The 26,445-nt window shown below is 55.3% G+C and overlaps 1 protein-coding gene across 5 annotated transcripts; it reads left to right on the top strand.

Moving 5' to 3' along the window:
- The first annotated feature begins 567 nt into the window (after window positions 1–567).
- Plxnb2 (plexin B2) lies at window positions 568–26,227 on the top strand. Of its 5 annotated transcripts, XM_034516356.2 has the most exons (39): window positions 568–689; window positions 10,277–10,326; window positions 10,767–10,815; window positions 13,298–14,384; window positions 14,536–14,718; window positions 14,801–14,929; window positions 15,320–15,420; window positions 15,497–15,623; window positions 15,941–16,094; window positions 16,831–16,945; window positions 17,043–17,151; window positions 17,236–17,337; window positions 17,980–18,072; window positions 18,349–18,430; window positions 18,505–18,665; window positions 18,757–18,905; window positions 18,990–19,098; window positions 19,226–19,362; window positions 19,485–19,655; window positions 19,957–20,086; window positions 20,231–20,458; window positions 20,551–20,727; window positions 20,827–20,966; window positions 21,072–21,172; window positions 21,341–21,570; window positions 21,683–21,864; window positions 22,077–22,143; window positions 22,264–22,410; window positions 22,582–22,738; window positions 22,839–22,939; window positions 23,042–23,126; window positions 23,294–23,448; window positions 23,551–23,711; window positions 23,800–23,947; window positions 24,541–24,605; window positions 24,730–24,805; window positions 25,212–25,286; window positions 25,401–25,530; window positions 25,605–25,821. In XM_034516356.2, exons 4-38 carry the CDS (start codon window positions 13,311–13,313, stop codon window positions 25,503–25,505), a joined length of 5,526 nt encoding a protein of 1,841 aa, XP_034372247.1. In that variant the 5' UTR covers window positions 568–689; window positions 10,277–10,326; window positions 10,767–10,815; window positions 13,298–13,310; the 3' UTR covers window positions 25,506–25,530; window positions 25,605–25,821. The 5 variants fall into 5 exon arrangements, with proteins under 5 accessions (XP_034372247.1, XP_034372245.1, XP_034372246.1 ...); XM_034516354.2 differs by having other exon boundaries at window positions 25,401–26,227; XM_076911865.1 differs by lacking the exon at window positions 568–689 and adding an exon at window positions 2,132–2,211 and having other exon boundaries at window positions 25,401–26,227.
- The last annotated feature ends 218 nt before the right edge of the window (window positions 26,228–26,445 follow it).

Raw genomic sequence — 26,445 nt, 5'->3', positions numbered from 1 at the left:
AAGGCCTACGTATGTTAGGCCAGGGGACCGGAAGGAGGGCAGTGAGGCAGACAGAGTTACAGAGCGGCTAGGATTCGGAAGAAAGAATCAAGGTTCAGCAGCCCTCACCCTCGGGAATGGGACCAGCGCGTGGTCCTCCTGTTGCCAATCTAGTGGTGAGGTACCTTGTGCCCCGCCTATCTCAAAGAGGACACTTGAGGCCTCGATCTGGCCCAGCCGAAGCCACCCACTGATGCCGGGCCGCGTGCGCCATTCAATTCGGCCTGGGGCACTCCCGGGGTGGTGCCCAGCCTGAGCGAACTCCACTGATGACGGGGCAGTGGGAGGTGTGGGGGAGAACGGGAGACCGGACTGCAGCAGGCAGGGAGCGCTACAGGGAGCCCTGTAGATTGCTACAGGGCGCGAATCTCCAAATCGGTGTGCCTAAGTGGCTCTGAGCCGAGGGAAACGCGGGGTTCGCTAGGGACGCCAGCCGCCCCTCCCTCCCTCCCTCCCACCCTCTACCCCTTAGTCTCGTCCCTCCCTCTCCCCGCCCTCCTTCTCCCCTGGCGGGGGCGGGGCCGGCGGCTCCCGCGCGCTCCGGCCCCTCCTCGGCCACACAAAGGCCCGTCTCCATGGCAGCCGCGCGGGCCGGAGCGCAACGCAGAGCGCGGCCCCGGCGCCATCGAGCGACGGCTGCGGAGGAGCAGGTACTGCACTCGGGGACGGGAACTGTGGGGGCGTCGCGCAGGCCCAGGCTTCGCCGCCTACGCCACTCAGCCTCGGCCTGCGCCCCCGGACGCGGGGGTCTTAGGGCAGTGCCGCTGCGCGGAGGGCGACGCGGGCCTGCGTCTTTGCCCGGTGTCTGTCTGTCTTTCCTATCGGCTGGGCCTGGCTGCTCTCGCCTCACCGGTTGGCGAAGAGGCCCTCTGCGCCGGGATGTTGGGAGACTGGCCTGGCAAGCAGGCTTCCCGCGACCCAGTGGAGCTGCACCCGACCCGGTGTAGTTTCAAACCCTCCCTCTCGGCCGGCGTCCCTACTCTTCACCGCCGAATCGGTGGACCAGAGCGAGTCATCTCTGTCGTTCTGGACATCCAGGCCCCAGTTCTCAAGCTAAGCTTGCTCAGACGCCCGGCTCTGCTGGGTCTTTTTGCAGGGGTGCCAAACCAAAGCAGTCCCCACACCTTCTGGGACAGGGAACAAGGGACAGAGAGAACCAACATCCAGTAGTACCTGGTGAGGCCCCACGCCTCCCGGCAAGTTTCTAGTGTAGTTCGTTGTTGTGGTGTTTGGAGAGACACTTAGGATACAGAGGGCTTAGAACTTGTGGGTGCTTTTTCCCAGTCTAGCCCTTCATTTCCATATACCTTCTTCGGGGAGCTGTCGTGATGACTGTTTCCTCTGGTCTGGCTGTGTGGCAGGTTTGTGTGTGGGTGGGTTCTTTCTCCCTATCTGGGGGCTTCTGAACCTAAGAATCCTAGAGTTTCTGGCCACGTCACTTAATTCCTTTTTCTAGTTCCTTGGAGAAGGCAGGAAGGGAGGTCGGATTGTGGCCACCATGGTGATGGTGGTCAGAACTGTAGCTGAAGCCAGGTCCCAAAGCCAGTGTCATGTTCTGAGGAACGGAGGCCCTCAGGGCCCTCATTTGCCTCGGGGAGTGCCCCCTCTAACGTCTTTCTTCAGTCTGTATAGATGGTTCTAAAGCTCAACTTCTCAGACTGCTCACACACAACTTGAGGGTGGGAGCTGTCAGCTCGATCCCACACCCGGATACTATCTGGGAACATAGGGAAATGTCATCAGAAAGTTGGACTGCCAATGGCATGAGTCCTTGCTCTTTGGTCGGAAGGTGAAGTTCCTAGGAAGGTAGGGCCAACGCGTGAGGTGTTTTGTGGAATGTGCCAAACCTTATTGTGTTGTATGGAAATTGCTTGAGAAGACTAATAAGCAGTTAGACTACAGAGCCTTGGCCACCTAGTCTCTCACACCCTCCCATGGAAATGTGGAGGCCTGACGGCTGGCCAAAGGTTTCTAGCAGTAGGAACTGAGGGAAGTTACTTAGAAAAACAAGAGTTTGGAATGTGAGTTTCCCCCCTCCCCCACGGGCTGCCTGCCAAGGAGGAATTATTTTGGATTATCCAGCCGAGTCCAGCGAGTCCAGCTACCCAAAGAGGAGGCTGAAGCAGAAGGGGAGGCTGAAGCAGCTCTGGGAGAGGGACCCACTTCCGGACTGTGAGTTGAGAACCCCAGGAGGGCGGGGTTGAGAACTCCAGGAGGGCGGGGCTGGCAAGTCCAGGCAGCTCCACCACCTCCCTTCCTTGGCTGCTCAGACCAGTCAGGGGCGGTGTAGGAGCGCATGTGTCACCTTGGGTTGGAGAAGGTCCTCTAAGTCGGCTCCTTTGTAGGCCCTGCCCGACCTGGAATATGCCCAGGCTTCTCTGAGAAAGCTCATGGCGGAGGAAGTACTTTAGACCCATCTGGAATTTGGTTCTCTTCCCAAAGCCATTCATACTATATTTAAGGATGGGTCACACTCCTGGCAGAGACACATAAGGAAGCACATCCCTGGGGTCTTACTGGAGCTGAACTGCAGGCTACTTTCTTGCCTTCTCCCTGACCAGAGGCTCACTGAGGGGCTGCCCCCTCCTTGTTTGGATGTGATACTGGTCAGGACATCCCACAGGTGGACAGATATGGGGTCCTACAAGAAGCCACTGGGATGTTCCTGGGTTGGCTCCTGGCCCTTATGGCTATCCGAGAGCCTGCATGGAGACCACATTGGGAGGGAGAGCCAGCAGCTGATGACCAAGAGCAGAAAGCCTAGAGACTTGGCCCTGGCCCCTGCTAGTGGAGCAGAAGAGATTGGATTGGAAGGGACTGAGCTGGGCTGGGCTGGCAGCCTACAGTGGCATCCATATGGCACATATCCCCCCTACCAGATCTGTAGCTATTCTAGAACATCCCCATGTCATGTCTTCTGCCTGGTACCTCTCCTGATGGTTAGTGCTAATGGTTCCTCAGGGATACTGGGCCCTTGCCTAATGGCCACTGGTAGAAGGCTCTTCTAGCTCTATTCCTTGCTTGTAGGCTAGGCAAGACTACATGCATATCTCTCTGTCACCAACGACTGTCACCCTACAATCAGACACTCCTTACATCCCCTCCTATCCTTGTTGCTTCCTGTGTCCAGCCTTGCTCTTGATATTCAGGGAGTAAGGGTTTTGTCCCTATTGAAGGCCTCGTGTAAAAAGGTTTGGCTTGGTGAGGACAAGGAGGTAAGTTGATTGGAACTCCAACCAAGGCTTTGTAGTCCAGGCTCTGGCTAGTTTGTGGATAGGACTGAGGCTGCCCCTACTAACTTTACCACCCTTCTGTGCCAAGCCATTGGGTGATTAGATATAGGGGGTAGGAGTTGGGTAACCCCCCTACACACACACACACACACATACACTAATGGCTGTTTGTGTTTAGGGTGGGGTTGTGGGTGGGGCGGGGCTGGGTTCTGACTAATTATAGACTGGGAAGGGCTGAAGTGTGTGTGTGTGTCTGTGTCTGTGTGTGTTGGGGAGGGGGAAGTCGGAATAAGGTAGTAAGAGCTATTGCCCCTGCTCTCCTCTTTCCCGACCTCATGTGACTTCTCTTTCTTCCTCTCCATGGTTTCACATCCCCTGACACAAGCTTCTGCTCCCTACCCCCAGCTGAGTGAGGCTCATGCTCCCCTCTGTTGACATAGCAAGGACTCTGCCCTGTTCTGAGCTCTCTGACGACAGGCACTGCCTCTGGAACACCCCACTGACCCTTCTACCCTATTGGAGCATCTAAAAGGATAGGAGGGGCCCCTGCTATCCTATACCCCAACCGAGAGGGGCCTTCCTTCCTCTGAAACTCATGAGCCTGTGACAGTGATTGGGCTTAACTTCTAGATAGAGTTCAGGTGGTGAACTCCCCTTGGAGCAGATCTGAACACTGTGACAGTCTTGTGTTAGGGAAGAGCCTGAACTGGTCCAGACTTGGAGCTGGTAGCACTATTTCCTGCCTTTTGTCATTCTCTGGTCCCGCCTCTGCAGCCCAGTGTCCCATCCCCCAGCCTGGCTTGTTGCCTTCCTCGTGGCTGGCAGCCTTCCCTGGGGTGTCCCCAAGGACTGGCTGAGTTCACACCTGAGCTGCCTGGGGTCCCAGTGGACTGCACACAGAAGGGGCTCAAACTTGATTGGGACACTGTGCCTGGGGGCAGGGCTGGGCTTGGTGCCCATACCCTCTTTAATCCTCATCTCTCTCAGGTCCATGGGCTTGAGAAACCCAGCAGTTCCCCATTCTGGTGCCAGCTGGGTTCTGGCTCCAGAACTTAAGAACAGGAAAGGGGAAAGGGGTAGGCCCCAGGGGCATAGACTTAGTTCTGACCCCAGCTCTATGGTTAGCCCAGCAGCCTCATCTGGGGTATGTCCTGTCTGGACACAGAGATCAGGCAGTCGGAGGTGTGTGTGTGTGTGTGTGTGTGTTCTTTTGGCACAGCTGGTCAGTACTTCCCCTGAGGGAAGTACTGAGTCCTTGGCGAAAAGGAAAGGAAAAAGCTTTGATGTTGGTCTTTCAGGTGGTTACCTGTATCAAAACAGCTCTTGGGAGCTCACCAGGGACACTGTAAGAGGGTCTGCTGTGTGCACAGAGCACTCTTTCCACAGGGCTGCTCTTATCTGTAGCCTCTGAACCAGCATACCACCTGTGTGGTACTGCTAGGTCCACCTGTAGAATTAATTGATGGGTTTATGCCAAAGGTCTGGGGGATGCATTAGAACTTATTAAGTCTTTTTTTTTTTTTTTCTTTGTTAGTTTTGAGACAGGATTTCTCTGTGTAGCCCAGGCTGGCCTCGAACTCAGTTGTGCACCACCTCCTGCTAGGAACCTATTTATGCAGTCTTTCGTAGGAAGAACGCCTCTGTTCCCTTTGGTGCCACATCATGTGTGGAAGTTTTTGTTTGGCCATTTCCGAGTTCCTTGGTCAATAGTAGAAGGTGCTGTAGGCTGCATGGGTGACTGTAGTTAAGTGGGTGTTCTGGGATTGACACATGGCCCACTGGGACGTCACTCCATCTTCAAGGGCTCTAACCTTGGGCAAGCTCTTAGGACAGCTCCAGCACAGGGTGTGGATGTGTGTTGGTAGGAACCAGGTGGCATTTGTGGGGAGCAGAAGCTGAGGGCCCTCTGCCCTCTTCATGGAAGATAACAGATACCTTGGACACAGAAAGTAGAAGCCGCCTTCGGTCATACTCAGTTCCATCATCATTACGCACTTGATACCGGGGCACCTCTTCCCTGCCCAGCAAGTAGGAGAAGCTGATTTAAATTGAGCTGGGTAATCTGCCAGGGGTAAAGGGTGGCTGGCAGAAGGGAAGGGGCTCAGGGATGACCCACTCACTCTTCCAGCCTCAGACGTGGAAGGCTCAGCCTCCCTGCCTCCACCTTAACATCAGGTCTGATTTGGAGTTATCATCCTGGGTGGCCTCAGGGCCACAAACCTATGTCAGGATTGGGAAGGGATCAAGGCAGCACCTCCCTTGCCCTGGAGTGCTCCCTGGAACACGCCTTTTCATTTCTTCCATGTGTACCATATAGATTTCTAAAAGACTCCAGGGGGAGTCTGGTGTGTCAGGCTTCTCACCAAACAGGAAAGAACTGGGTCTAGGGGCTCCAAATTCCCAACCCCATGTACACACCTTCCACTCTGAGCTGGGCATTTCCTCATTGGAAAACCCCAGGCTATCTTCCCTCCTAAGCCCTGAGTGCTTGCCTCATTGTGTCACTTGGACATGGGGCACTGCTCATCATATCGCCTTCAGACTCTTCCCAGAATTCCATAAAGTGTCATGTGCCTGCCAGGCTCTTGGCTTAATGTGGATGGGAGACTCACCAATGAACAGCTCCATCCCTCAAGGCCAGCCCCTGCCATCCCAGCTCCAACAAATCTCTTAGGGCATCCTGAGATGAGCCAGTATTGGGACCTATGTGTAAGCCACCTTTTCAAAGCCCCGTAGTTCATGCTTGGGAGTTGATTCTAGGTGTTGGGGCAAGACCTTCCCACTGGTAAGAATCTGGTAGCATCATGGACATGTGTGTGCCTGTACATGTGTGGTCATGTGTGAGTGGTGGCTGGTACCCAGGCTTGGCAAGGTGCCCTAAGCTAATTGTAGGGTTCAACTGTGATGGGGGAGGAGGGGCTGGGGTGACCGATGAGACACTGACAAGCTGACAGGGAGATTACAGGCCTTGTCGGCTCCCTGCTCACTCAGGCCCTCGCCCATCCGCCCCCGTGCCACTGAATCGCACCCCCCAACCCCCACAGCTGCTGAATCCTGGTTGGGACTCTGTGGAACTGGTTCTGAGCAAACGGCAGCCTCTGTGAACAGCATCTAGCCGGTTCTTGGGTGAGCTGAAAAAGGAGAGAAGAGGTGTAGGTGGGGCAGGAATGGCAAAAGGTGGGATAGGAGGGTAAATGCAGCAGCCCAGGGTCCTCTAGTCTCCACAGAAGCCCTCCTGTGGCTGGGATCTATCTGAACATTCCCCATCCCAGTGAGCTGACTGTGATGATGGTAACAGGACCCATTTGTACCCTCCCTTAGTTTGCTGAGTTTGGGGGAGCCCAAGGGGGGTCTCCCAGGAGCACAGTAAGTCGACAGAGAGTGACTTGCTGCAGAATGACAAATCTGGAGGCTGGCAGTGTAGACACGTAAAGAGGGGAGGAGATCCTAGAGTGGGTGGGGTGCAGCCATCCCCAGGCAGGACACTGTGGTGACTGGGTCTTTACATAGAGGGATGGGGAAAACGTTGGTGATGGGGAGGCCCAGCCAGCTCAAAGGTTGACCCTGTGGGGCACTCATCCTAAGTTCCCTACCGTGTACATAAGCTGCAGCTGGTTCTGAGGGAAGAGGAGGCTTGGGAAAGTTCTTCGGCTTCGACAGGTTATCTCTTAAGGCACCTGAGAGCCAGGGCCAGATATGGAGATCCTGGGTGATCAAGCCTCTGAGGAGAGGTGGCTTGGATGCACCCGGGGGTAAGGGAGTGAGTGGAGTCTGGGCTGGGCTGACCCAGAACTTGGAACGGGACGTAGAGTAGGTAGAGTAATCTAGGGACTTGGAGTGGTGGGGAAAGGCCACTGCCACCCTCTGCCTGGGAGGCTCCTTGTTCAGAGCCTTGACTCAGGTTAGCACATTAGCCTTTCTCTAGAGCCCCACCTCTGCTCCAGGTCAGGTGGCGCAGTTTCCTTAGGGCTGGGTCTTCCCTCGAGGAGTCTGGGCGGATATCCCCGTGGTCTGGCCTGAGGCTGCTTGAAGGCAAGGTCGTGCCTGGATTGCTGACCAAGGGGGGCCGAGGCCTGTGACTGACCCTGGGCAGGGGCGGAGCTATACACAGTGGGGCGGAGCCGCGCGTTGCTTTCCTTCCCCGGCTGGAAGGACTTAGGTAGGTAATGGCCGGACCTGCTTTCGGCTGTTTCTGATACCAGGTTAGCACCGCAAGGAAACGGCTCTTGACTCTTGACAGTTGCCTCTGCTGTCATTGTCACCCGAGGTTGGGCTCCCACCTGCCCATCGCCTTGTGAGTTTCCCTGACCTGGTGAGGCTCGCGCCAAAAGCTCAGTCCACGTGTTCCCTCTAGGTGTGCGCTGGGGTGCAGGGCCAAAATGTGGAAGCAGACCTGAATAGAGCGCGGGGGGGGGGGGGGGGTTGGGGGGGAGCCGATCCCTAGGTTCCAGGACCGTGGGCGTGGCCAGGTCCCTGGGGGAGCTTCGGCCGCGCGTCCTCGCCCTCGTCTGGGGTCCGCCTCCAGTGCAGTTCCCAGGTAACCGTCTTGCGATCCCGGAGGAGTCTGGCGGAAACAGCGCTGAGGGAGGCGGCGGGGGGGGTGGGGAACCCTGATACCTGGGCCTGTCTATGAGGAATGAGGCCAGGGCTGGCTCCGGGGTGCCGAGACTGACCCAGCCTCCTGGACTGTACTCTGACCAGGTTGCCAGGTGGGTGGAGCTGGGTCCGCGGGCACAGGCCGCGTCCCCCTCGGGGTCTTCCGTGCGATCGCCGTGTCGGTTCCATGTATGATACTGTCTCCGAGGCTGCGGTGCTCGAGAGACATCGAGCTCCGCACAGACCCTTGCCGCAGCCCCTCCCTCAGGCTTGTTTTGAAAACAGCGGAGGCTTGGATTTGCGGGCGCCGCGGCCTGTTTTGTCTCTTCTGATTTGTTTAACGCTCGCAGCTAATTGCAGATTTTCGTAGCCTTCCGATAGAGGACGCCCCGCCTCATGGCTGCCAGCTGCGGCGGGGGAGGGGCAGCTTCGCTTTCTCTGAGGCCCAGCCGCCCCCCCCCCCCCCCCCCCCCCGTGCAGTCCGCTGTTCAGGCGTCCCTGTCCTGTCCTGAGGGTGGTGCGGTTCCCACCCTACTTGTTAGAATCCCGGCTTTGGTGGAAATGTTTCTTTTTCCCTGCCAATCCCTGGTGTCTCTGGTCCTTGGAGGGATCGAAGCTCTGCTCTCCTGTTGGACCATACTGCCTTAACGTTGATTTGATCTGAGCCTTAAAAAGCCATTCATACTAAGATATTAAGAGAAAAGGAACCCCAGCTCTATCTGACCCTTCCCTGTGAAGCTATTTTGAGTTAGGGAACACAAACTGGCTGCCCGCCTTCTCCGTGTCATCGTACCCCTCCAGCTCCCATCTGACATCCCCCCCCCCCCAATTGGCATCGAGAGAGCTTAGGGTGAGAAGAGGAACCTGAAGAAGAAAGCTTCTGGGCACCCAGCTGACCAGGGGCTTTTGTTGCTTCCCAGACAGTCCAGGATGTACTAGAGACCCAGGTCCCTGCTGACCCTCAGAATTCTGGCTGCAGTGAGACTGTTAAAGATTCAGACCTAGGAGCTGGCACAGGCGCTCTCAATCCTCACACTGTGTTCCCCGTTGGTTGCCCCCACCTGAGTCCCACCGAGGGATTTCCTAGTGAAGATCCTAGAGGATTGGATGACTGTGGTCAGGGTGCTGGAGGATAGTTGGCCAGCTCTCTGAAGTGGGTATTGTTATACCTAACATAATATGGGGAAATTGCACAGAGCAGCTTTGAAAATGGCCCATGTAACTCTGCCACAAAGAGGCAGTGCTGGATTTGAACCAGGGCAGTGTGCTCTTGAAGTAAATTTACTAGTAGCGAGTTCTTGAAGACAAAGACAGAGTTCTTTGACTGGGCTGAGAGATGTGGGGTGTGTGTGTGCACTAAGAGATGGCTGGTTGGGAACATCAGCCCAGGACTTGGTGGTGCCCTAAAGAGTTTCGGTGATGTTAGTTTCACATCTCAGAAGTGTTAGCCCAGAGGATCCTGATAGGGAGCCAACAGCTGGCTAGTGGACCCTGATTGGTCAGAGGAAGGTTCATCAGACCCTTTTGAAGTATGTATGATGAGTTGCTTAGCCGAGGCCAGCCTCCTTTGTCTTTGTCTTCAGGAGACTCCCAGTAGGGAACTGGGACTTAGATGATCTGCTGTGAGAAGTCTAGAGCTAGAGGAAGCTGAGGGACAGAGCCCAGAGGAAACTAGAACAGCCCGCAAAGCACAGAGAGGTTGCAAGTGAATTCTCAGGGGGCTGACACTGTCCTGTGGTTTGTCTGAAGAACAGTCTGTGGTTAGTTCATGTCACAAAGCCTGCGTTGAGTCCTGGGGGCAAAAAAAAAGATGCCTTCTGCTCCGTGCAGCCTCTTGTAGGGGCTGGGAACACTGCAGTGTGGGGCCTGCTGGTCTACTTGGACTCACCAAAGGTCCAGGAACGGGTCAGCTACCTGAGGAAATGGGCTAGCAGAAGCATGGGAAACGAATACAGGACAAACGAGCATCTCTGTGGGGTTAGAGGTGGACAGCGCCTGACCTAAGGCTTTGTGTACCTTTCTCCTTGTCCCCAAAGTTCCTAGAGTTTTCAGGTCGGGTTGAGGGCTTTAAGAACTCAGGAGCTAGCACATGGGTAGAATTGGGTGAGATAGGTTCTTAGTAGGTTGGCACAGACCCATTGTTGTCATGCAATGTCCCCCTTCCCCCTCCCCCATTCTCTGACCCACAGCTCGGTAAGTTGCTAAATTGTTGCCTCCAACAAACCTGCTAAAATGTTCCCCTGGTCTGTACTTTCCCTTGGGCCTACCAAGGACTACTTCTAGGAGAAGGAATATTTTAGGAAGATCTGCCAGGAGTTACAATGTAACACCCAAGCTTTTCATGAATGAATTCATTTAACCCATAGAAACCCTAGTGTTGATTTACTATTACTGTGTCCATTTTGCAGATGGGGAAATGAGGCACAGAGACGTTAAGTTGCCCAAGGTCACCCAGCTAGTAAGTAGAGTTGCCCTGCTGTGGCTATGCATGTTTTTCAGAAAGCAGTTATGCATATAGTGGAATTTTTGTCAGTGTGTGTGTGTGTGTGTGTGTGTGTGTGTGTTTTGTTTTTCCAGAAAGGGTTTCTCTGTGGCTGCCCTGAGTGCTGTGATTAAAGTTTTGTGCCACACCACCTAGCTACACATCTGGTTTTAAAGAGCAGATAGTACCTTAGACTTTGAATGAAAAGAGCTGCCTACTTTGAGCAGAGGAGAAAGTAGCATGACTTGCTTGTTTTTCAAAGACCAGGCGAATGTGCTTGCTTTGGAAGCTGGGCTAGGACACCTGGGAGTGTGTAAAGAAGGTCCTTACCAGGAGTGAGAGGATAGCAATAGGTGGCATCTCAGGACAGCCACCCAGAGTGACTGACTGTGCTCTATCTCTCTTTTGTCTCCTAGCGAGTCCTGATGCCAGCCTAAAACAGAGACGGAGACCACTGGAGCCTTGGTGAGTCCATGGAATAAGCCAGAAAGTGCTGAAAATCATTGTGGGACCCTGAGGCTGTACCCCTGTGTATGTGGCTTCTTGGAAGTACACCTCCAGACTTCAGCTGGTGTAAAGCTGACTGGTACCCCCGAGGAAATCCCCACCGGACAGGCAAACAGGGGTCCTGGACCTGGTTCAAAACAGGAAGTTCCTCCACTTGCCCTCCCATTCCAGGAACTTCAGTGGCAGGAAGCTTTAGCTGACTGTGCCTGGCGCCTCCAGCTTGTACTGCCAGAGAGCGCCATAGAGGTCAGGTGCTCTTTGCTCCGGGGCCTGGCCAAGCAGGTCACTCAAGGCCTTGTTTGTTCAGGAAGTAGAAGGGAGCTGCCACCTATAGAGCACAACCCAGGTTCCTTTTATCACCCAGAAGACACTGGGACCGGCGCGTCTTTATCCCACTATAGGTATCTGGGTATGCGGGAGCGTTTGAAGATGGAAGTCTTATATACGCTGGACGCTGGGCGAGCGTTAAGGCACTGAGCTACGCCCCAGCCTTCTGGCCCAGTTTTATAATCCGGGTTTTCCCTCAGGTGTGTGGGCCTGGAGTTCAGTCAAGTTACTGGTCACCAGATGTCTGGAAAGCTTTCCTCCCAGAACCCTACACCCCTGTGTGTGCTCCAAGCATAGGGAGGAGGTGGCTAGTCTCCTGCCAGAAAAGTAAACGGAGAGAAGCCCACCTGGTGGATTTCCTAGGCAGGCCCCTGGAGAGCAGTTGGAGAAGGTGCCATTATGGGTCCAGTGTAAGAGTAGAGGGGTCCCCTAGCCGGTTAGCTCCAGGTTCAAGCCTTGAGGCTTAGATACCAGTAGAAGTCAGGGGCGGAGGCTGGCACAGCCACACGTAAGAGGGTGACTGGTTAGGTTTCAGCTGTGCTGAGACTGTAGCTCCGCCCACGCCCACGCCTCACCCCCCTTCCACCCCCTCCTGGCTGGGAACATTCCATTCATTCTCTGCTCCTGGGAGCTGACAAGCTGCAGTGATTTGGTGAGTTAGAGCGGTGAGCTACATCCATAAGCCCCAACAAGCTGGCCTAGCAATCAGGCCTTGGTGTGGCGGCCTGTGGGGAGTGGACTTTCATGGAGAAGGCTGGGATGGAAATTGGTTAGTGGACCACAGGACTGTCCCCATGGAGGTGGAGTTTGGCTGCTTCTCCAGGCTCTGAGCAGAGCCTTGGAATCTTAGACTGGGTTGGGGTCTTAAAGGGCTTATGAAGTCTCTAACTAACTAAAGCCACTGTCTTCTCCCTGACCCTGTCTCCTAATGAGGTCCTGGAACTTTGCTTCTTGCACCTCACTTTCTATTGGAAATGTTCCTTTTCCTCGGTTGGTTCCACCTCCTAGGTCTGAGGGTGGCTAATGAAGGGTACAGAATAGGAATGGAGGGCGGCTGGAGAGCTGCAGGGCTTGTGAGAAAAGGCCAGGACCTCATGCCATCTTTACCCACAGTTCAGCTCTGCCTTCTTGGGCCACAGGCAGAGCGGGTCCTCTTGTAGGAGAGGGATGCCAGCTAGGGATTCTCAAAGAGAGAGTAAATGTAATAGTTGGAGGTAGGGCAGCACCCCGGCCCCACCCATCCAGGCTGCCTTTTAGGCAAGCTACTTCCTCTCTGTGACTGTTCCTTCATCTATAACTGGAAACTTACAGAGCCTAGGGAGTGTGAATCTAGAACTGTTTTATGTTTAAATTTTAATCTTTTATTGAGAATAAGCTGTGTGTGAGGTGATGTTTAAGGTAGTCTTTTTTTAATTTAAATTTATTTTATGCCATGGGGTGTTTTGTCGGCATGAAGTATCTGTGTGCCACCTGTGTGCCTGCTCCCTGTGGAGCCTAAAAGAGGTGTTAGATTCACTGGGGCTAGGGTTACAGATGGTTATGAGTTGCCATGTCAGTGCTGGGAATTGAACCCGATTGGACTCCTGACCCAGGCTCCTAGACAGAATATGTACCCACACACAGGCTCTTAGTGCATCATGTATCCACATCACACAGACAGACAGACAGACAGACAGACAGACAGACAGACACACACACACACACACACACACACACACACACATACCTCTGAACTGGTAGACTTAGAGCTGCTTACCCCTCCCCAGCAGGCAGCAGATAGAGAGGGCTATGAATGGAGGTGGGACCATCTTGGACCAAGGAGCTCTGGAGGCTGTGCTTACCTGAGTTATGTGTGTGGGCCCTCATTTGCAGCTCTGGCTTCAAGCAGTATGGATCTACATGCCCACAAGTCTGTGCTTTGCACCCCGAGATCACCTGTAGCTGCTTGAGAGGAATGTGTATGAATAGCTGGGAGTCTTCCTAGAGCTATCGATACCTTGGGTGCTCCCTGAGGGGATTGTGTCCCTCTCTGGCCTGTATTCTGAACATTCAGGGCAGGGCCTAAATGAAGAGAAGTCTCGACTTACCTAACCCTTACTGTTTCTCCTCACAGAGTTCTGGGGGCGATGGCTCCACCACTTTGGGTCCTGACCTTTCTAGGTCTCGTGGGCCTAGGGCTGAGCCTACGGTCCCGAAAGCCGGAGAGTTTCCGGAGTGAGACAGAGCTGAACCACCTGGTTGTGGATGAGGCCTCAGGTGTGGTGTATGTTGGGGCAGTGAACGCGCTCTACCAGCTGAGCGCTGACCTGCAAGTCCAGCAGCATGTGAGCACAGGCCCCGCCTTAGATAACAAGAAGTGCACACCACCCATCGAGGCTAGCCAGTGCCATGAAGCAGTGCTCACTGACAATGTCAACCAGCTGCTGCTGCTCGACCCACCTGGGAAACGCCTGGTGGAGTGCGGCAGTCTCTTCAAGGGCATCTGCGCTCTGCGCGCCATGAGCAACATCTCGGTGCTCCTCTTCTATGAGGATGGCAGTGGCGAGAAGTCCTTTGTGGCCAGCAACGATGAGAGAGTGGCCACGGTGGGGCTGGTGAGCTCCACGCGCCCGGATGGCGAGCGCGTGCTGTTTGTGGGCAAAGGCAACGGGCCTCATGACAATGGCATCATCGTGAGCACTCGCCTGCTGGACAGGGCCGAGGGTCGGGAGGCCTTTGAGGCCTACTCAGACCACACCACCTTCAAGGCCGGCTACCTGTCCACGAATACTCAGCAGTTTGTCGCAGCCTTTGAAGATGACCTCTATGTCTTCTTCATCTTTAACCAGCAAGACAAGCATCCTGCTAGGAACCGCACACTTCTGGCAAGAATGTGCAAAGACGACCCTTCCTACTATTCCTATGTAGAGATGGACCTGGAGTGTCGGGATCCCAGTGACCCCCAAGGCTCTGCCTTTGGTACCTGCCTAGCTGCTTCTGTAGCCACATCAGGTGCTGGCAGGGCACTCTATGCTGTCTTCAGCAGAGATGGCCGGAGCACTGGGGGGCCTGGTTCAGGCCTCTGTGTGTTCCCACTAGAAAAAGTCCTTGACAAGATGGAAGAAAACCGGAATGCCTGCTATACAGGTACCCGAGAGGCAAGCCGTGCTATCTTCTACAAGCCCTTCCACGGAGACATCCAGTGTGGTGGCCATGTACTAGTACGTGTCTTGCCTGTTCTCGGGTGTCTGTTTCCCCCTTGGGTGTCAGTGGATTTGTGTTGTGGAGGACAGGGTCTGACTCCTATAGCTTGAAGCCCTAGTAGGGAAAAGCCTTGGAGACAGGGACCCGTCCTGATGCTGTGATCCACAGGGTGCCAGTGAGAACTTCCGATGTGGCTCGGAGCATCTGCCCTATCCACTGGGCAGTCGTAATGGACTCATCACCACAGCCCTGCTGCACCGTGGGGGCCTGAATTTGACCGCAGTGACAGTAACTGCCGAGAATAACCATACTGTCGCTTTCCTGGGCACCTCAGATGGCCGGATCCTTAAGGTACTGGCCTAGGCAGAAAGGCTCTAGGAGGGGCCATTGAACCATGACGCCCCATTCTCATGGACCATCTTGGTGTTTGCAGGTGTACCTTGCTCCAGACGGCACTTCTGCAGAGTACGGCTCTATCCCGGTAGACATCAATAAGAAAATCAAGCAGGACCTGACACTGTCTGGAAATCTGTCCAGTCTGTATGCTATGACCCAGGACAAGGTCAGCCTAAAGATGGCCCCTGTTGTGAAACAGGCCTAGGGGATATGCTGGGCTAAGCCTTGGATGGTTGGACAGAGTCTGGGCTCCTGTCTTTGGGTCTTCATAGCACCATTGCCATGTTTCCAGTGCTTTTATTTTGGGCATTAGGAACTAGAACTAGGATCGGATGCCCACCAGGCAAGAGTCTCATCACAGAGCTACATCCCTAATCTTCCTTTTCTCAACAAGGTTTCCCTTTCTGATCCTGCCCCAAGCTTGTAGGTGGTTATGAATCCCTACCACCAAGCTGGCCCCGGGAGATTCTCCGCCACTTGTCCCCGAGGAGTCTAGCATGTGAGGTGGGGGCCTGTGCAATAAGTCCTGTTCCCCCACGGCCCTGCCATCTTCTAGGTGTTCCGGCTCCCCGTGCAAGAATGCCTGAGCTATGTCACCTGTGCTCAGTGTCGTGACTCCCAAGATCCCTACTGTGGCTGGTGTGTCATCGAGGGAAGGTGAGCAATTTGTCCTTGTCCCAGTGGCCCGGAGTCCAAGGAGTACCGGAGCTGAGACTACTCTGTGTCCTTGCAGATGCACCAGGAAGTCCGAGTGCTCACGGGCCGAGGAAAGCGGACACTGGCTGTGGAGCCGGGAGAAGTCCTGTGTGACCATCACTGACGCTTTCCCACAGAACATGAGCCGGCGGGCCCAAGGAGAGGTGTGTGTGACAGGTGGCAGGCAGTTAGTGAGTGCTGTACAGGGCCAGGCCGAGCTCTCCTTACACAGCTGCTGGCTGGGAGCTTAGACAAGCAAGGAAGCCACGGGTTGCCTGGTACCCAGGTCCACACGAACATCCTAGACAAAGCAGAGTCGGGTTCTAGGGATTGATTCTTGGGGTCATCAGCCTGCACATGCCGAGGGCAGGGCTGGAGGTTCTCTTATAGTAACCTAGCCTTGCCCTCCTTCCCCCACCAAGACTGAGCAGTGTGCGATACTGGGATCGGGATCATAGTTTGAGCTGTTCTCCTCATGCAGGTACGCCTGTCTGTCAGCCCCCTACCCAACATGACTAAGGAGGATGAGTTACTGTGCCTCTTTGGTGACTCACCACCCCACCCTGCCCGGGTAGAGGACGATGCCGTCATCTGTAACTCCCCGAGCAGCATCCCTACTACACCGCCAGGCCAAGGTGAGACCTCACCCTCCGGCCCCTGGACCCGCACAGCTTCCCTTTCCCTGCACACAGCTTCTTCTATGCTCTCCCTACACTTTTTGATGCTCACTGAGCACCATGTGTGTGAGCCAATCCAGGGTGTAGGCTGCTACTGTTGGGGAAGAGGGGAAAAATCCCAACTTTGAGAGTACCTCAATCTTAGACTGAGTCTGAAGGCTGCGTGCTCTGTTCCAGGGAAACCAAGATCCAGATTCCCCTGCCTAGTTATTTGCACAGACATCCCTCCTTACTGCTGTATCCAGCCTGAGGCAGCTGGAGTGTCTCCTGGGGCTGAAGGCCTCTATCTGGGCTAAGACAGGTGCTATGTCTGTCTGTCCCTTGAGTGTTGGGGGTAACAAGGCCATGAGGCCATGGTGTGATGTGAGCAGGGACCGGGAGGCCTTCCCACCCAGACACGGAGGAGCCTCCACTGCCCTCAGCACTTGCAGGAACAGAGAGAGGGTGTGAAAGCAGCCACGCCCAGGGGAGAAAGATGAGCCCCAGCCCTGGGAGCTGACACCAAAGCCCAGATTTGACAAGCAGCAGCAGGCCAGCTGAGCATGCAGCAGACCAGCTGAGCCTAAGGCTGGAGTGTCCATATTGTATCCCATGGCCCCAGAACAGACCCTCTCTCAGCTGGGCACTGGATGAGGCCCAGTCCCACCCTTCTGCTCTAGCTCCCCCTGACCCCTTTCCCGCCTGTATTCTGCAGACCATATCGACGTGAGCATCCAGCTTGTCTTCAAAAGTGGCAGTGTCTTCCTCACCTCCCACCAGTACCCCTTCTATGACTGCCGGGAGGCTATGAGCCTGATGGAGAACCTGCCGTGAGTCCCGGCTGCCTTTTCAGGTCCCCACTCCACCCTTAAGTTTCTCCCATCCTTCCAGGCCCCTCACATCCTGATTGACACCCCCTCCCCCCAGGTGTATCTCTTGTGCTAGCAACCGCTGGACTTGCCAATGGGACCTGCAGTACTACGAGTGTCGGGAGGCTTCACCCAACCCAGAGGAGGGGATCATACGTGCCCACATGGTAAGCCAGCCACTTAGCTAGAACTGTGGTCAGGACCACAGGTGATGGGAAATACACCACCTCACCAGCTCTGCTCTCTCCCAGGAGGACAACTGCCCCCAGTTCCTGGCCCCTAACCCTTTGGTCATCCCCATGAACCATGAGACAGAAGTGACCTTCCAGGGCAAGAACTTGGAGACTGTGAAGGTAGAGAAGCCTGGGGTGGAGTCTAACTGGTAGGTGGGTTGGGGCTTGCTTGAGGCTGCTTTGTGGGTTCCTTTTCCCACCCTTTAGCCCCTCACCCCTTATCACTACACAGGAGAGAAAGAAGCATAGAGGAGAATGACAGAAAAATAGATCCCTGAATCTAATTTCTTCCCTTTTGTTTCTTCTTTGAGCATGACTACTAACAAACCACTCATCCTCGTCCCCACCCCCAAACGACCAACACCCCACCAACCCCCACCTCTCAGGGCTTTGGCATTTATATACTCTCCGGAAAGTTCCCAGAATTCCAAATGTTACACAATCGCAAAAAATACTCTGCAGCTGGCAAAACCACGCCTCTGCTAGAGCACGAGGTAAATCATAGCTGCTGCGGACAAACGCAGTCCACACCTGGGATTAAAACGAAAGCACATTCTTATAATATTTCTGTGTGGTTTAAAGAAACCAAAATGCTGGAATTGTTGCTGCAGAGGGAGGCAAAGGGTCTTCAGAGGCACCTGAGCGTGGGGCAGACTAGGTGGTAGGGTATTTCAGGAGCTTCTGGAGACATAGATTCTATGCTCCCAGAGGGCAGGACAGTTAGCCAGCTCGTGTAGAGAATGCTGACTGGACTCTCCATAGGTCTCGTCCCTGTATGTGGGCAGTGACCTGCTGAAGTTTGAAGAGACGGTGACTATGCATGAGTCAGACACCTTCTCTTTTAGGACCCCAAAGGTACCGCTGCTTGCCTCAAGGGCTGGAGGGTGGGTATTACCCCTAGGACTGGAGCCTAGCCAGGGTCTTATCCCTCCTGCCCTGTGCCTTGTGGTCTCCCAGCTTCTCCGCCCCATGTCCCTGAGCATAGTCATGGTCTCATGGTGTGTGTGTCTGACGCTCCCCAGTTCCTGCCCACCTGGCAGCCTTCACTGACTTTGGGCAATAGAGAGATCCCCGTGGCTTTTGGTATCAGAGGGACAGGAAATACAGTTTGTCCCTGTGTGTCCCATGCAGCTCTCCCACGATGCTGACGAGACGCTGCCTCTCCACCTGTATGTAAAGTCCTTTGGCAAGAACATTGACAGCAAGCTACAAGGTAGCTACAAGGGTAGGTCGGGGAAGGCGGGGAAGGGAGCAGAACGACAGTTGACTATGCACCCTCCTCCACAGTGACTCTCTACAACTGCTCCTTTGGCCGGAGTGACTGTAGCCTATGTCTGGCTGCCGATCCTGCCTACAGGTGTGTGTGGTGCCGTGGGCAGAACAGGTGCGTGTATGAAGCTCTGTGCAGCAATGTCACTTCCGAGTGCCCACCACCAGTCATTACCAGGGTGAGTTTTGTCACAGTTTGACCAGTACCCCCCATCCCCCTACATGTTCATCCTCCCAAGCCATTCACGAACTGGGCTCTGCCGATTACAGATCCAGCCTGAGACAGGCCCACTGGGTGGGGGCATCCTCGTCACGATCCATGGCTCCAATCTGGGTGTCAAAGCAGATGATGTCAAGAGGATCACTGTGGCTGGCCAGCACTGTGCCTTTGAACCAAGAGGGTACTCTGTATCTACCCGGTGAGTGAACTTTCATCAGCCTGGGCTCCCAGCAGCTGGGCAGGTAAAGAGCTGAAGGGGTTGGTTCTGTGTGTCCGTCACCAGGATTGTGTGTGCAATTGAGGCTGCGGAGACGCCCTTCACAGGAGGCATTGAGGTGGATGTTAATGGAAAGCTCGGCCACTCACCGCCACATGTCCAGTTCACGTATCAAGTAAGTGCCTGACCAAGATGCGAGTCCAGCCTCTGCTACTGACCCCAGCAAGTTGGCTTCTAACAATAATCACTCTCCAGTGACCCCTGAGTCCTTGGCCCTAACTATGTGTGTGTGTTGCTCTCAGCAACCCCAGCCTCTCAGTGTGGAGCCACGACAAGGGCCACAGGCAGGTGGTACCACATTGACCATCAATGGCACTCACCTGGACACAGGCTCCAAGGAGGATGTGCGGGTGACACTCAATGATGTCCCTTGTGAAGTGTAGGTGTTGCCCACGGGTGCTGAGCCTGCCTGGCTCCGGGGAGAGGGTAGGAAGGCCTGAGTCTGCTTTAGAGGGGGCAGGGGAACTGGCCTGATTTACTGACAGGCACCTCCCACCCTAGGACGAAGTTTGGAGCACAGCTACAATGTGTCACAGGTCCACAGTTGGCTCCAGGCCAGGTGACACTAGATATCTCCTATGGGGGCTCCCGAGTGTCCAGCCCTGGCATCTCCTTCACCTACTGTGAGAACCCGGTGCTACGAGCCTTTGAGCCACTGAGAAGCTTTGTCAGGTATGGCCTCTCCCCCTTCCGGCTAGTGGCTTCCCCGCCCGCCCGCTGACCTGAGGAATGTGGCAGAACTGGGCTGGGCAGGGCAGAAGAAATCTTCTGGAAAACCCCACTGCACCCTAATGGGCTTCCTCCTCAGAACCCAGATGGCGGGGTCAGAGCAGGGCCACTTCCCCCACTCGCTTCCCCCTCCGACGCACATTACCACTCTGCCACTCTCTGGCTGGGGTATGACTACAGTAGAGTAGAAGCCGGAAGCTGGCTGAGCTGGACTCACTGAAGCATGCCCCTCCCCAACCCCCAGTGGTGGCCGGAGCATCAACGTGACTGGCCAGGGCTTCAGCCTCATCCAGAAGTTTGCCATGGTTGTCATTGCTGAGCCCTTGCGGTCCTGGCGGCGGCGACGGGAGGCTGGATCGCTGGAGCCTGTGACGGTCAGTCCTGCCTCGCTCCTCGCTCCTCACTCAGGCTGAGGGCTCAGTCCCATTGGGAACGGGAGCAGGAGGGAGGAGCAGGGAGGAGGACGGAGGAGCAAGAGCTTCATCAAATGGCCTGAAGCTTTCGGACCCATTCCACAGGTCATGGGCACCGAGTACGAGTTCTACAATGACACCAAGGTCGTCTTCTTGTCCCCTGCTGTCCCTGAAGAACCCGAGGCTTACAACCTCACTGCACTGATACAGATGGATGGTCATCGTGCCCTGCTCAGGACCGAAGCTGGTGCCTTCGAGTATGTGGCAGACCCCACCTTTGAGAACTTCACGGGCGGTGTCAAAAAGCAGGTCAACAAGCTCATCCATGCCCGGGTAAGGAGAGCTCTGTGGCGTGGGGAACCCAGCACAGGGCAGGGACCTACGCCAGTCATCCTGACCTCTGCTACCTGTTCCCCTGACTCCAGGGAACCAATCTGAACAAGGCCATGACTCTGGAGGAGGCTGAGGCATTTGTGGGTGCTGAACGTTGCATTATGAAGACACTGACTGAGACTGACCTGTACTGCGAACCCCCAGAGGTGCAGCCTCCACCCAAGCGGCGGCAGAAGCGAGACACAGCACACAACCTACCCGAGTTCATTGTGCGTGAGAGCGGGAGGGCTGTGGAGGGGCTGGGGAGCCTCTCAGGAGAAGCCACCGCCACCTACACCTGCCTGCGCTGAGCCCGAGCTTCCACACAGGTGAAGTTTGGCTCCCGAGAGTGGGTGCTAGGCCGGGTGGAGTACGACACACGTGCGAGTGACGTGCCGCTCAGTCTCATCCTGCCTCTGGTCATGGTGCCCATGGTGATTATCATCCTGGTATCCATCTACTGCTACTGGTGAGTCCTGCCTCCGGGACCGCTCCCCTCATCCCTCCTGCATCAACACTTCTGACCCTGACAGCTGACTGATACCAGAGAGCTGTTCTATGCTATGCCCGACAGGAGGAAGAGCCAGCAGGCTGAGCGTGAGTACGAGAAGATCAAATCCCAGCTGGAGGGCTTGGAGGAGAGCGTGCGAGACCGCTGCAAGAAGGAATTCACAGGTAGGGGCTGCCCCTGGCAGGTGGAGCCACTGGCTTTCCAATGAGCATCCCTGGATCTTCTGGGCCCCCTCTTAAGGCCAGAAACTGCAGGAGGGCACAGGTAAGAGTAGCAGGAGTCGGTGGGCAGGGGATGCCTCACCCTGGCTTGCTTGCATCTCCGCTTCTCAGACTTGATGATCGAGATGGAGGACCAGACAAATGATGTGCACGAGGCAGGCATCCCCACGCTGGACTATAAGACCTACACTGACCGAGTCTTCTTCCTGCCATCCAAGGATGGTGACAAGGACGTCATGATCACTGGCAAGCTGGACATCCCGGAGTCTCGGAGGCCTATTGTGGAGCAAGCCCTCTACCAATTCTCCAACCTGCTTAATAGCAAGTCCTTCCTCATCAATGTGAGCAGGGGTGGGGGGTGGGGGGTGGGGGAAATGGGATAGGGGTAAGGTCAGGGGTGGGGCAAGGCTGCAGCCTAGGTACTCAAGTATGCCCTCCCTGGCTGTCCTGCAGTTCATCCACACCCTGGAGAATCAGCGTGAGTTCTCAGCCCGGGCCAAGGTCTACTTTGCGTCACTGCTGACTGTGGCGCTGCACGGGAAGCTGGAATATTACACGGACATCATGCGCACACTCTTCCTGGAGCTCATGGAGCAGTATGTGGTGGCCAAGAACCCCAAGCTAATGCTACGCAGGTTCGTGGGAATGACAGGTGGGCGGAGACTTATTTTGGACAGATACAAAGTCAGATCCCACTTCGTACAGTCCTCAGTCTGAGCCGCTACCTAACCATTCTGGATGGTACGCCCACCCACAGGGGCTATAACATCCTCTGTTCACATGTGCATTGTGGTGGGCTTCTGGAGCCAGCCAGGCCTTAGAATATGAGGCATCTCTTTGCCTTCAGGTCTGAGACAGTGGTGGAGAGGATGCTGTCCAACTGGATGTCCATCTGTCTGTACCAGTACCTCAAGGTGAGCTCCGCCCCTCGAGCCAGGGGTGGGTGAATCTGTGCCTTAGTGCCTTGAAGGAAGTCCAGCCCCAGTGCGCTCGTCAGTCCCATGCCTCCCACTCACACAGCCCCCTTGCTCCAGGATAGCGCTGGTGAGCCCCTCTACAAACTCTTCAAGGCCATCAAACACCAGGTGGAAAAGGGGCCCGTGGATGCTGTGCAGAAGAAGGCCAAGTACACCCTCAATGACACAGGGCTGCTGGGGGATGATGTTGAGTACGCACCTCTGGTAAGTCCCGCAGAGCCGGAAGCTGCCGAGGTGAGGGCTGAGCCAGGGACTCGGACTCCACATCTGAACTCCACAGAGTGAAGCCAGATTGCCCTGGGTAGGGTTTCTGTGACGCAGAGGTCACATGGATCCTCCCTCAACTGGTCCTTCCCATCCTGTGTTCCCTCCCAGACGGTGAGCGTGATTGTTCAGGATGAAGGGATCGATGCCATCCCAGTTAAGGTCCTCAACTGCGACACCATCTCTCAGGTCAAAGAGAAGATCATTGACCAGGTGTACCGTACTCAGCCCTGCTCCTGCTGGCCCAAGCCGGACAGTGTGGTGCTTGGTGAGTTCCACCCGTTCTCGAGGTCTGTGTGCCCAGCTCTGTCTGGGAATGGGCAGAGTATGGCCCTGGGTTCAAGAAACTGAGCTATGCCCTTCTACAGAATGGCGTCCTGGGTCCACGGCCCAAATTCTGTCTGACTTGGACCTTACCTCCCAACGGGAAGGCCGGTGGAAACGGATCAACACCTTGATGCACTACAACGTAAGTGCCGCGGTCCCTTAAGCAAGGGGAGGTTCCCTAAGCAGGGGATAGTGCTGGACCCCACAGTAGGAACATGACCCTCCCTCATGACTCTGTCCTCAGGTCCGGGATGGAGCCACCCTCATTCTATCTAAGGTGGGAGTCTCTCAGCAGCCAGAAGACAGCCAACAGGACCTGCCTGGGGAGCGTGAGTCTATACTGTCTTTCTTCTCTCTAGTCCCTAAAGGTCTGTGAAGACCTTCCCCCCTTCTCCCTCTGCTGCCACCTAGTGGACCCCAGGGCCCTACCTACCAAACTTCAGGCCACGCCTACCTTGAACTGGGACTGGGTCCCTCAGCTGCCTGCCCCCCACAGGCCATGCCCTTCTGGAAGAGGAAAACCGAGTGTGGCACTTGGTGCGGCCGACAGATGAGGTAGACGAAGGCAAATCTAAGCGTGGCAGCATGAAGGAGAAAGAGCGGACCAAGGCCATCACGGAGATCTACCTCACGAGGCTGCTCTCCGTCAAGGTAAAAGACACCGCTGCTCACTCACAGGAACACAATCCTACACGCTAGCGCCTCCCTGGGCTGTGTCCCAGGGGTCACACCAAGCTTCTCTCTCCTCCACAGGGCACACTGCAGCAGTTCGTGGACAACTTCTTCCAAAGCGTGCTGGCACCTGGGCATGCAGTACCACCCGCGGTCAAGTACTTCTTTGATTTCTTGGACGAGCAGGCAGAGAAGCATGACATCCGAGATGAGGATACCATCCATATCTGGAAAACCAACAGGTGAGGCCCCTGCCCTGTCTGCCCTGTCTGCCCCGCCGCCATACCCCAGGTTAGCCCCTCAACCCCCTTGCCCATCTGTCTGCCGCAGTTTGCCACTTCGCTTCTGGGTGAACATCCTGAAGAACCCTCACTTCATCTTCGATGTCCACGTCCATGAAGTGGTGGACGCCTCCCTGTCGGTCATCGCGCAGACCTTCATGGACGCCTGTACTCGCACAGAGCACAAGCTGAGCCGGGTGAGTAAGCTTGTGTGCTCAGAGGGGATGGTGGCCCATAGACAGGGCCAACTGTCCAGGAAGGGTGGAGGGTCTAGCCTGGACAGTGTCGGTAGGGTTGGCCTGGAGAAGCAACGACTGAGGTGGGATGAGTGGGGATTATACCAAAAGCTTGTCTCATGTGGGTTTGTGTTTTGGGCTAAGATTTGGGGCAGAAGCAGGTGGAAGCTGACCAAGGCTTCAGGGCTGCTATGAAGATGATCGATCTCCTTCACCTCCCATGGGACTTCTGTTCCTTCTCACTCCCCGTCCCCAGCCTCCAGTGCCTTTTTTTTTTTTAAGATTTATTTATTTAATGTATATGAGCACACTGTCCTTGACACACCAGAAGAGGGCATTGGATTTCATTACAGATGGTTGTGAGCTACCACGTGGTTGCTGGGAATTGAACTCGGGACCTTTGGAAGAGCAGCCAGTGCTCTTAACCATTGAGCCATCTCTCCAGCCCTCCAGTGTCTTCTTACACAGAGTCTGAGCAGGACCTTCACTACTGCTTTGTGAGGACTGAGTAGCCGAGGCTAGCCCAGTGTCAAAGCTTTCTTTGTCTTCTACAGGACTCTCCCAGCAACAAGCTGTTGTATGCTAAGGAGATCTCTACCTATAAGAAGATGGTGGAGGAGTGAGTGAGATGTGGAGGAGGGCTGGGGAACAACCGGAAATCCTTAAGAGACCCCAGGGTCCAGCACCCCCTTTTCCTATACACTCACCTCCTGTCTCCATCCACAACCCTTCTCCCTCTGCAGCTACTACAAGGGCATCCGACAGATGGTGCAGGTCAGCGACCAGGACATGAATACGCACTTGGCAGAGATTTCCCGGGTAAGGGCCACAGAGCTGCTCGAGAGCAAAAGCTACTGCCCACTGCTGAGCCAGGCACGGAAGTGCAGATGCTATGGCGGGAGGAGCTGAGTGGGCGTGGTGTGTCAGTTAGGCAAGCTGCCTTGACTTTTCTGAGTCTTGAGGGAATGGTGTACACACTTGTATGTAGAGGCTGATGTGCAGGCAGTGAGTAGCTTAGAACCCTGATGTGCCCGTTATACTGGCTGTTGTCGAGCAGATGCTGCCATGTTCATGGGCTCTGCCTGTGGTCTTACCAGGATGTGATCCTCTTGCCGATGTATCTGGGATGGTGCCGCACAGCCAACACATTACAGCTTGCTGTTCTGTGGGGCTGGCCTCGGGGCTCCTATACCCTCCTCACACTGGGTAATGCTGTCATCCCTAGGCTCACACAGACTCCTTGAACACACTTGTGGCACTACACCAGCTCTACCAATACACACAAAAGTACTATGACGAGGTATGTCCTGGGTCCCTGTGGTGAAATGCAGGTCAGCGTGCCCCGCACGTACCCCCAGCCTGCCTGCGATCTGACAGGTTTCCTCTGCATCCATCTCTGCCCCCACCCCACCAGATCATCAATGCTTTGGAGGAGGACCCTGCAGCCCAAAAGATGCAACTGGCCTTCCGCCTGCAGCAGATTGCCGCCGCGCTTGAGAATAAGGTTACAGACCTCTGACCATCAACGCTGCCTCAGGATGCAGGTGTGTGATACCTGGGCAGCCCGTTGGCGTGAGATCGCACTGGCTGTAGCTGAGCTCTTCCCTCTCTCCAGTAGAGGATGCACCCAAGGCATCTGGAGTGGGTGTGGTGAACCCACGTCTTGTAGACTGTAGCGTCTTTCTCCTGAGCAATACTGCCCGGGCGCCCGAGTCAGCACCAGCTCCTTCCAATGGCACCAGCATCGGGCGTTCTCTGTGTTGTCTCCTGAGCGATTCGCAAATGTGCCTTACAAAGCCACACTGGGCCACTGGGGGCAGTGGAGGCGTGGCCTCCCCTTCCCATGCACCAGCAGCCTAGCCTCTTCAGATACCCTGGGTTTGGCCTGTAGCTCCCACAGCCAGTTCCTGGACTGTATCTGTCTGCCAGATGGAAGGAGAAGAAAAAGCGGTACGATGCCTTCCCGACCTCACCTGGCCCTCCTCATGGGGCACAGGCACTCCAGGTGGACTTGAGGGCCATCACTGGCTCCACCTCTAAGGTCAAGCTGGACGTCAGACGTCGGGGCCCAGGTGGCCAGAGGGACCCAGAAAACTGAGGTCCTCATCTCAGCTGTTAAACAGGCTGTCCTGGAGGCCCTGCCTGGATCTGGGGAGTGCTGGAGCAGCATCTCCCCCAGGACCACCCACCCTTTTTGTAAATCTTGATTGTAAATCCAATACAGTTGTCTTTTTCACTCTCTGGTTGACTGGGTTTCTCCTTGGGCTGCCTGTCTGTCCCTACTCACCTTTCCCCATCCCTTGGGCCTGAGCTGATCACAAGTCTTTTTCTGAATACCAAAATAGGCCCCTGTGTGGCCAATCAGGGGTCTCACTGGATACGGGGATTAGGCTAGGTCTAGCATCTTTGGCTTCAGCAGGCTTTACACATGCACACACACAGTGTTTTCACTGGGCTTC

Source organism: Arvicanthis niloticus, chromosome 13 (genome assembly GCF_011762505.2).
Source record: "Arvicanthis niloticus isolate mArvNil1 chromosome 13, mArvNil1.pat.X, whole genome shotgun sequence".
Lineage (NCBI taxonomy): Eukaryota > Metazoa > Chordata > Mammalia > Rodentia > Muridae > Arvicanthis > Arvicanthis niloticus.
The sequence above is the reverse complement of the archived record's forward strand: the minus strand, read 5'-3'. Positions and strand labels throughout refer to the sequence as shown.